Raw genomic sequence first — 10,646 nt, forward strand, 5'->3', positions numbered from 1 at the left:
ATGGAGCTCACCATGGAGAACCTCCACAGCGTCTCTTCGCACTCACAGGCGGGGGACCTCATGAGCTCCCCGCACGCTCGGCCGTCGTCGTCTCCCACTTCCACTCCTCGGAATCTGGTCTCGCACGCTGCCGGTGCGCGGTCAGCCATGGTGTCTGGCATGGCCTCGCTTCTGGAGGGCTCCGGCGGGGACTACCGGACAGACCCGTCGGCGCTGTCCGGTCACCTGCACCAGTCCATCAGCATGTGTGAGACCGGGATGAGCCTTAGCAACACTTACACAACCCTGACCCCTCTGCAGCATCTACCTCCGATATCAACCGTCTCGGATAAGTTTCACCACCCGCACTCACACCACCATGCAGCCGCCCATCAACGACTCTCCGCCGGGAATGTCAGCGGCAGCTTCACGTTGATGCGCGAGGACCACCGAGGGCTCGCGTCCATGGGCAATCTGTACAGTCACTACCCCAAAGAGATGTCAGTGTCCGGTATGGGGCACGGCTCGCTTTCACCCCTGTCTAGCGGGCTGGGTTCTTTGCACAACTCTCAGCAGCCGCTCTCTGCATACGGTCCAAGTACGCACCTCTCCACCGACGCCAAGATGCTCTCTCCGGTGTCAGGGTTTGAGTCCCATGCCTCCATGCTGTCCAGAAGCGACCAAGAGCACCTGGCAAGGAGTTTAGGGGGTCACGGCCACGGCATGATCTCCAACCTAAGCGGCATGCATCACCACCCGCACAGTCACCTCCACTCCCAGGCAAACGGCGCGGTGATGCTCGGGGATCGGGAGAGGCACGGTCACGGAGCCGGCCAGGGAGTTTCGGGGTCGGGCATCCAAGCGGAGGAAATCAACACAAAGGAGGTGGCTCAGAGGATAACGGCAGAGTTAAAGCGATACTCCATCCCACAGGCCATATTCGCCCAGAGGATCTTGAGTCGTTCACAGGGAACCCTGTCAGACCTGCTAAGGAACCCCAAACCTTGGAGTAAGCTCAAGTCAGGGCGAGAGACCTTCAGGAGGATGTGGAAGTGGCTACAAGAGCCGGAGTTTCAGAGGATGTCTGCTCTCAGGCTGGCCGGTAAGATGCTGCCCTTTCAGTATTAACATTTCACATTACACCCGATCAGGCCTCGACCCCCATTTATGAGCCAAATTATCAAAACACACACCAAACCTGCGCGAGCCTGAGAGATTCAGCACCACGGACAGTTCAACCGGCTAGACCAAAGCGCATCGCCTTCCCGAAATTGACCGTAAATATAAACTTTATACTACAAAGGCGTAATTGGTGTAAATTCACAGCTCCAGAATTCAAGGATACTAATGATTACTTTGGGCGTGTACATGTGCGTTTACGCTACTAAATTTGTGGGTCTATATTTCTGACCGGCACATAGCAAATCGCCATTGATTCACAATAAACCTCGGAATAGTTTCCCTCCCCCGACGCCTTTTTTCTGTCTCTCTGTGTCCGACTATAAACACGCAGCCGCGGTGGTGGGGCGACTGGGCCAACTAGTTGCGCGGGAGAAGCGGGGTGACCCCAGGCTGCCGTGATCAATACAACAGTTCCCACTCTCCCTTTTAAATGTGGCACACAGATCAATAGCCTTCTCGTATCGGAGCTGAAAGACGCAACAACCGCATGGTCTGTCGGCTTTTCATTTAGTGCTCTGTTGTTAAAGCTCTAAATTTAGAACATAGACAGGTAGGATTGCTCAAACCCAAGGCACTGTGCTGTCAGTGCAGCAAAATTGCCAAAATGTGACCAGAATTTCACTCATTTAAACCAAGATGCATTCTTTTCATATATATGTGAAAAAAAACAAGAAAAAAAAAAGCCCCAAAACAAACAAGCACAAAGCATATGAGACATGGATTATACATTAAATCTACGTCCAACCCCACTAGTATGTGATCCCAAGATCTATTTCAAGGGAACGTTAAGCTGCATGAACAGTTCTGATGAAATATTGATTGTAGCTGGGATGGTGAATGGTAACAGGGACCAGTATGGATAAGAAAAATATAGCGAATGGAGTTTTTGATGCTGATAAAAAACTAAGGGTGACAAAATTATTGGAAATTCACACCCAAGAGTGATGGGGAAAAATTTTTCAACAAAACCCTCAAATGTGCAGCAATATGGACAACATATTATTCAGCAACACCCAAGAAGTGCTTTCTGACCAACCAGCAGAAATAACATTTAGATAGATCGATAGATCAATAGATAGATAGATAGATAGATAGATAGATAGATAGATAGATACATAGATAGATAGATAGATAGATAGATAGATAGATAGATAGATAGATAGATAGATAGATAGATAAGGATTAGTAGCTGAGGTTGTGAGTGTCATTAATAGTGTAGCTCTGTCCTTTCAGTGTTTGCCTGGCTTTGCACATAGAAGATCAATAAGGCCGTTTCCCCTTCCCAACCCCCTTCTCTCCCACTCCCTGGTGCTCTCTCTGTTTTTCTTTCTCTCCACTCTTTTTCTCTCTGCAGCCCATGAAAATAATATCGCTAATCTTTCGTTGGTTAACCTGGCAACAGGCAGGCAGGTTGTTTGGCTTCAAAAAATAAGCACCGCAGAAAATAACAAACATTGACTGGTGGACAAGGAGAAGGAGAAAGAGAATGTGTTTCATAAAGTAAAACAGCAGACACAGCCCTTTCCCATCCTCACTGGCCTCTCTTACCAGCTCCATCTTTTAATGCCCGTCAAACTTGCTTCAGCTATGAAAGATTAATATCAGTCTGCTACTTCTCATATTTTTTATGAATCCAAATTGACTAAATTGGGCTTTGCAAAACTTCAGTCGCAAGTGCAAAGGTGAGAAAAGATAAACTGACGTGGAGAAAGAGCTGGAAGAGCTGGCAGATGCCATTGATTGAGTGAGGGCAGGCAGGTTTGGGCTTTGTGTGAACAGCCAGATAGAGGCAGGGTAGTGAAAGGATCAATACAGACCTTAATAATTGATAAGTATAAGGGAGAGGGAGGGAGTGGGGAAGAAAGAAAGGAAGCCAGCGCTGATGTTAGCGCTTGTAACAGCAGCTTCTAGGTAAGCAAAGTCAGATCTGTGGTTTACAGTTGAGGACCACACACCAGTCTCACTGCCTGAACACCACCACAGAACGTGTGTAAGTGGCTTTGAAGAGCGCTGTTTACATCTCAAACATCCTGCAAAACAGCACACATTTGACACCAGCAGAGTTGGTGTAGACTTCGAGTGCTGAAAACTCAGACATTTATGAAGCAAGAAAACAAACCTCCCAAGCTAATTTGTAACAAAGACTTTTGAGTGAAATAAGGGGCAGGAAGGTTGATATTTTAACATGTTTGAAAATTCCAGAGACGAGGAGCATTTTACACGAGACAAAGAGGATCAGAGCATCCAGTTGCCTACTGAGTTGTATGAGTGCTTTCTGCCCATGTCAGCAAATCCTCAAAGCAATCCAAGGTTGTGATGTCATTTGATTTTAAAGGTTGCTTTGCTTTATGGGGATTGTAATGTGTCTTTATGGAGGCATGCAAGCACAATTCACAGTGTGTATGTGCAAGCATATCTGTGTGAGTGCTTCAACATGCACATGAGTGTGTGTGACTGGGTTATAGAGTGTGTCTGCACTATACATTGTTCAGGCTTATCTGACTCGCTCTGAATCGGTATTGATTTCCTCTCTTCTGCTCTCTTCAGCTCTCTCATTCTCTCTCTCGCTCCTTCCTTCCCTGCCTACCCCTGCCTCTGTCTCTTCTGGCTCTGTACCAGCATCAAAAAGAAGATCCTTTTCCTTCCACCCCGATTTCAACTCTGGTCTCTGTTGATCTCTCTCAGGGTGTCACAGACTGTAGTCATTTTGCATAGACACTATGTTTACATGCTATTGTGAAATATTCTGACAGTGTGTGTGAATAAGAGTGAATGTGTCCTATGAAACCTACAGGCTCCACAATGAATTGCACAAACAAGCTATACGTAGCTTCATACAATTTGCAAAAAAAGTCCAGCAAAATATTAGAGATGACCTTTTATGAAGGACACCAGACTGATTTAGGTGTTTAGATGATTGGTGGAGGGCTGTAGTTTATGAATGCTTCAGTGAACTGAAAAGGTAGAAATGTATAAATCAGTTGCTTAGATTTTCAAGGGTCTTTCCATTTTGTTTTCAGATATTAAAAATTTTATTATAATAATAAACATGACAGCAGTAGTTTTTTTTTTTTTTTTTTTTTACATTTAACAGCCTGAAATTGTTTTAGTAAAAACTTCTTTAAATAATCTACCTTCATGCGAGAAGGGAAACGGCCTCCTGGTGTTGAATAGATAGTTCACTCTGATCTTACACAGCAGTAGTTTGATGTTAAAGGTGAAAGATAAATAAATAAAGAGCAGATTTCTTTGATTTGAGATAGTTGAATTCTCATTTTAACTTTAACATTATTGTTTATGAGTGGAAATGGATTACACAGAAACTTTCATCTGTGTTTTTAATTGGCTGCAAATATATGTCAGCAGAGCCTCCTGAGACATAATTAATTAAATGTCGGGCAGTAGACATAGATTTCCTTTATAGAAAATTAATAACTAATTAATAAGAGAATTAATAATAAATGAATAGTGCATATTTTGCAAAAAATTTGATTCGTATTTTAAATCTTTTCTCTAGTTCATAGCTATACACATTATAATAATCTTTCCAATTAATAAAACTGTGAAGTGTTCGTGTTGTTGTTGCTATTCTCATAAAATGAAGTCTAAATGATTTATCTTTTTTTGCCAACAGAAAATAAAATGTATAAATCCCGAAATGTAAACGCTTAAAAAATACTGTGTTTGAGTTTTAAATAAAGCACAATTGCCGTCGAATGACGGCCTTTTATATCCGAATTTCGACCAAATTTGTCAGCCATAAAAAAATGGCCATTATATTTCCTAATAACTAAATAATAAATAGCTCTCTCACGTCAACGTTTCTTTCCGTGGCTCTTTTTTAAAAGTTTCGTTTGTATTGAGAGCTTCTGTTGTATTTTGAAAAGAAAGTTTGATTAACACTTGTGCCCTCTGGTACGAAATATTAACTCTAATTTTTGAGTTTTTCCGGAGCAAATGCAGTACACAATTTGCTCAGGGGGAAAAGGCATGAATAACATTTAAAAGGCACGCAGAGGTTTTATAGACTGTAAGCCAATATCTAACGGACTGTAAAACTGCCGATCACTCGTCTGAACAAGACAACACAGGCTTTACACCGACAAATAAACGAAAGCTTTCAAATAATCCAATCCGAATCAATTGGGAGTATTTTAAGGGTTTGGTTTCACCGCTGCTGTGTTGTTACGGGTGAGGTCGAAGGGGATGGGAGGTGGTTGTGTGTGTGTATGGGGGGGGGGGGGGGGGGGGGGGCGGCATTCGGGCGTTTTACCTCCCTGCAATGAATAGGTCTATAATATGATCAATACAATCAATAAGCGTACATCTGAGAGGTGTGACAGAGAGTGATTGACGCCAAACTCTTTCTCGCCTGCAGTAGTCCGTCCAGGGCGGGAGAGGGCCCGTCTCACCGCACACAAAGCCCGATCTCATCCGTCAGTCCAGGCGTCGACTAGCAGCAGCACGGTGCGGTTAGTTCACCGTCTGCCCCCCCCTCCCCCTCCCTCCCTCCTCCTCCTCCTAACACACACACCCGCCCACCCACACCCAGACACACAAACACCTGCATCCATCTCATGTCTCATGTCTCATCTTCATCCACCTACACAAACACTGAATATAGAAAGTGATTTTTGTTTATGTCTGGATTAGTCATTTCATTTCACTACATCTCAGGCTACATATATACATACACACAGTTAGATATTATATATAGATGTTTAAATGCCTACTTTTGCGTGAGTGACACATATATATTGGTTTTCGTCTCAATTTAATCCTTAAAGGACATCCAGATGCAATCTGAGAATCCCATGTTTTCCCTTCAGTACTTCCAACATTTCAAAACACACTAGGTAGAAAGGCCTGCTCGTTATGCTGTTGTCTAATTTAGCCTGTATAACACAGCTATTATTACCTATTTGCCATCACGGGAGACTATGCTTGTTGGGGAGTTCGCCCCCCCCCCCCCCCCCCCCCCCCCCCCCAAAAAAAAAAAAAAATGTAATTGCTAAATGAGCTATGGAGGGGGTTTCACAGATTGATAGACCAAAGACAATTTTCAAGTTTTTTATGCTGGAAAGGAAAGGTCTTTCACAGCGAATTTAACATATCCAAGCAGGATTTCTGACTGTTGGGTCAAGTAACACGGATACAATGAGAATGAACTCCTCATTGTTCTTGTGTTGAAACTTTTTCAAGTAAAAACATTTACACATTCATTCTTCATTTTTGGGGAAAGGGGAGCAATTTCAAGATTTTTTATATGATAATCAAACTGCTAAGAATGAAATGTAGTACATGGCTGAGGGGGGAAATTGGGATCTGCTGAACAGAAATTGCAGTCAGCTGGAAATTCTTAATGGGGTACTGACATGTAGAATACAACAGACAAAAATCAACATCCACCTACTGCTCTTTTCATCTTTGTGTGTAAGTGCACAGTCAAAGTAGAAGCAGCAGCCACTTAAGCTATAAAGCATAGCTGCTCTAGAGGAGGCTGGAGTGCAATTTAACATGCTGTACAGCCAGCGAGTTAATCTTTGGCTCAGCAAAAGGTTGAGATTAAGAAAAGCGGCAATTGCTGACACCTTTAGCATTGTTGACACCAGGTCATATGAAAGCAACGACATGAGTAAGTGCCACTTGAGATTGTTCAGTGGCCCCACTTGTCTCTTCAGAAAAGTCCATTTGGTAATGAGGCATCTAAAGAGAGAATGCAACGGTTTGGTTCCTGTCTCAAGAGAGGTCCCTTTAATGAGGAGCTCCTTCTTTTCCTTCCCTGTGGTCCTATTCATTGCTTGGTAAGGGGATGTTCACGGGGCCAGAGGAGGCTCATTTGAAATGGACCTATTGATTATCTGAAATATGTACTGACCATGCAGACCCAGGCCTCATGCTAACTCCTATGGCGGTTGTGTTGTTCTGCAGCCCTTCCAAGCTGCAGCGTTGTGTTTGAGCTGATAGAGGAGAACCAGAGTGGTGTTGGCATTGTAAAATGGCCAGTAGCACAAGTTGTTCGAAAAACAGGCATTACATATTAAATTATCACTATATTAGCACTAGCATTCAGTCATTACATTAGGGAGTATTGAGTTTGGTTTGAGACAGCACTTAGAGAGCCGTGGGGAGGTTCTGGCATGGCTAGGCCTGAACCAATTGAATAAACGTTCCATGAAATGGTTCTGAAGTGCGGATCAATCAATATGGGGGCTATCAATCTGAGGGCAAATTAAAACAATTGAGCAAACCAACAAGAGGAAAACAGTTGAAGAAGTCGGGTGAAGGTAGAGTGATGTATCTGTAATGTAGGGACAAACATATAACCTACTTTCAGCTGAGGAAAATATCTTGTAATTATGCTTTGCTTGCAGGAGCAAAGCATGAACAATGGCAATTAAAATACATGCACGCTCACACACTGGCATGCATACACATGTGCACATTCATATTGATCTCCTTCCTCACAGTCAAATCTGTTTACTGCTGTTGTCTAAACCTGCTGTAAAGTCATCAATCATTTGCATACACCACTTTCACATTGCAGCCAGGCTTAACTCCCTGTCCCCCTCTTTTCCTTCCTCTCATCCTCTCCTTTCTCCCTTCCCTGTTCCTCCACACAAACACTTTAAGTCTCAGTTTCTTTCCTTCTTCCACGCACCCCAATAGACCAAACCTCATGCATATGGACACTTATTTCTTTCATTTTAATAAAAAAATAATCAGAGACCCATATGAGAGTCATTCTTTTGTCCTCTTCCAGAGCTCTCAGACTGGATGACTGCCACTCTTATCCGCCACATCTCCTTTGTTCTTCCACTGATAAACAATTTCTTCTCCATCTGTCTGTCACAAAGCGCGCTCTTGAGCTATACTCCCCAACACACGCGCGCGCCTATGTGCGCACAAACACACACATACACTTCTGTCTCGCGGATCGATAGGGATCGATCGGGTGGGGAAGGGAGCCCTGATTACTGGACCACGTGTTCGGGAGAAAACCGCGGAAAATCGATCATTGCAGCTTTTTAGGGCAGCAGAACAGAACAGACTCCCTCCAGTCTCCACTGCTAGAGCCGAGCCAACTGACGGTGCATCCAGGCACGGCAGACCGCTCCTTTGTCAGCATTTCGCATCACGCTCCTCCAGTTTCAGCACAGACACACAGACCAACAATAAAAACAACCCACCCACCATGACCTTTTACAGAGAATATTATCATTAGATCGGGAGGGTAAAATATATAACATTCAAATTTTAACTAATGCTCCTCTCTAATGTTACCAGTGTAGGATCCCACTTGTGTTTTGCCAGTTCTAACAAACCAATTATCCACAGACTACACAACCCACTTTACATTACTCATGACTATTTTCCAAGCTCTGTATAAGTTTTTGGATTGATTTCTTATCCTCCAGGCGGCAACTGGTTTCACTTCATTTCACTGCACTTTGAAAATCAACTCCTAAAGATTTGGAACTAGCCTGAAATCCATCCCAGTGAACAATTAGCCTCCTCAATGTTTGTTTTTTTTTTTTTTTTCATGTTATTGTCAGGCGCCACTGAAGCTGTTGCATTCAATGACAGTTCGACATCTGGGCTCTCATGACAAACTGGGAAAATGATTTTGCTTTCATATATATACATATTGAATATAACAGGCACGAAAAACTTGACTGGTAATAGAAAGTTACAAACGGTAACTCGCTTGTTTCCTTTTTACAAAAATGAGTTGTCAGTAATTGTGTTCAAAATGCCGGAAGTTAGATTTCACTGACATGAAAAAAACAAAACAAAACAAAACAACGATTTGACTCTACGGTAGGTTCCTAAGTAAATAATGACTGTCGACCAAATTTTAAAATGTCAATTTGAAAGTGAAAGCCCCCGAGAAGAGCATGTTAACATGTCGTGCCGTGACAGCCGTGACAGTACAAAGGGCCAGAGTTAGCTTCATTACAAACATTATGTCAGCTGCCAGATTACAAGATAACAAACAGCATAAAGAAATACGAGAGACTGACTAATGTTTACTAACCTCTTACAAGCTAGCAAACAACATAAACAAAACCTTACCGTTCTGGCACACCCGCTTGTCGCTGATGTTGGTGCACAAAAAAACTCTTAACCCTAAAATATTCCTGGTTCTTCGTCTCACGGAGGCCCAGACGTGTTGAGTTGCACTCAGAAGTTTACTTCGGACGCCATCTTGGTAGGCTTGGTCACCTAGCAACCTGCGCGCTCGACGGTAGTGGGCGGGGCAAAAGGCCGGAATCAAGATTCAAAATAAGGATGAGCGACTCCTCAGCAGCGGGTCCCCTTTTACACATTTAATGCAGCAAAACAACGTTAAACACTCACACTTCATGTTTACGTAGGGAAAAATGTGTCTGCCAATGGTGACGTGACAACTGTGACGGACATTTGGACTGGTTTAGACCACATTTAACTGGTACCTGGTGCCCTGATGAGATGGATGCTATAGCTTTTATTACCTACGTATTCGCCATTATTCTCAGATTCAAATCCTCCATAGATTTCACAACTTAGAAACTAAACACTTTAATATTTATTTATATACAAAGATACCTGTCAATGGTTAATTTTAACCCTTCGCCTGCACACACTGACTTCCCCTTGAACCATTACAATATCTGCCTTGATTTCTGTTGCATTTCTTTTATATCATCAGTCAAAGACATCTGACCCTGATAATGCAGCTAGAAAATATTTTTGACCAGCCTATATGTTGCATTATTGCTTATTTTCATCAGTTCTGTGTAGACAATTCCGTATCTTCACAGGAGCACTGACAAATTTGATGACAGTGAAACTCATCTAACTTTAAGTCCTTCCCCCTCTCTCCCTCCTCCATCACTTCATTTCTTGACTCATCAGCATGTAAACGTAAGGAGGAGGACCGAGGACGAGAGCGCAGCCAGGTGCCAAAGAAGCAGCGATTGGTCTTCACAGACCTGCAGCGTCGCACCTTGGTAGCCATCTTCAGAGAGAACCGCCGCCCCTCCAAAGAGATGCAGGTCACCATCTCCCAGCAGCTGGGCCTGGAGCTCTCTACCGTGTCCAACTTCTTCATGAACTCACGCCGCCGCTGTCCGGACCGCTGGGACACAGAGGAGCATGGTCATGGGGTGCACGGTCACAGCCATGTGCACAGCAACAACAACGCCTCGCCGATCCAACCCGGTACCTCCTCTGGGACGACGTTTTCCAAGGCCTGATGGTGGCAGGGCAAATTCTTGAACAGATGCACGGAGGATTGCGGGGCGGGGGGTGTTTTACACTAAATCAGTGCGCTCAGAGAGTCATAGGGTGTGTAGCTTTAGGTCACACATCTGATTCATCTGCTCACAGTGCAGAGGACTTGTGCAGATGAATCAGACCATCTCAGTCCTCCGTTTGTTTTCTATTAATCTGAATGTTACTCGTAGGGGCTAACTTGTATTTCACAGTGTGGCTCTTCTGAA

The 10,646-nt window shown here is 43.8% G+C and overlaps 1 protein-coding gene across 1 annotated transcript; it reads left to right on the forward strand.

The window, feature by feature from the left end:
* On the forward strand, positions 1–10,400 carry onecut3b (one cut homeobox 3b). Its single transcript, XM_029524752.1, has 2 exons — positions 1–1,081; positions 10,060–10,400. The coding sequence occupies exons 1-2, from the start codon at positions 1–3 to the stop codon at positions 10,398–10,400; spliced, it is 1,422 nt and encodes a 473-aa protein (XP_029380612.1).
* The last annotated feature ends 246 nt before the right edge of the window (positions 10,401–10,646 follow it).

Source organism: Echeneis naucrates, chromosome 17 (genome assembly GCF_900963305.1).
Source record: "Echeneis naucrates chromosome 17, fEcheNa1.1, whole genome shotgun sequence".
Taxonomy (NCBI): domain Eukaryota; kingdom Metazoa; phylum Chordata; class Actinopteri; order Carangiformes; family Echeneidae; genus Echeneis; species Echeneis naucrates.

Excerpts from the sequence above, each read along its gene's own strand:
- onecut3b (XM_029524752.1), top strand. The coding sequence starts at position 1 with ATGGAGCTCACCATGGAGAACCTCCACAGCGTCTCTTCGCACTCACAG. Across the intron at positions 1,082-10,059 it reads GTCTGCTCTCAGGCTGGCCG|CATGTAAACGTAAGGAGGAG; the intron begins GTAAGATGCTGC and ends TTGACTCATCAG.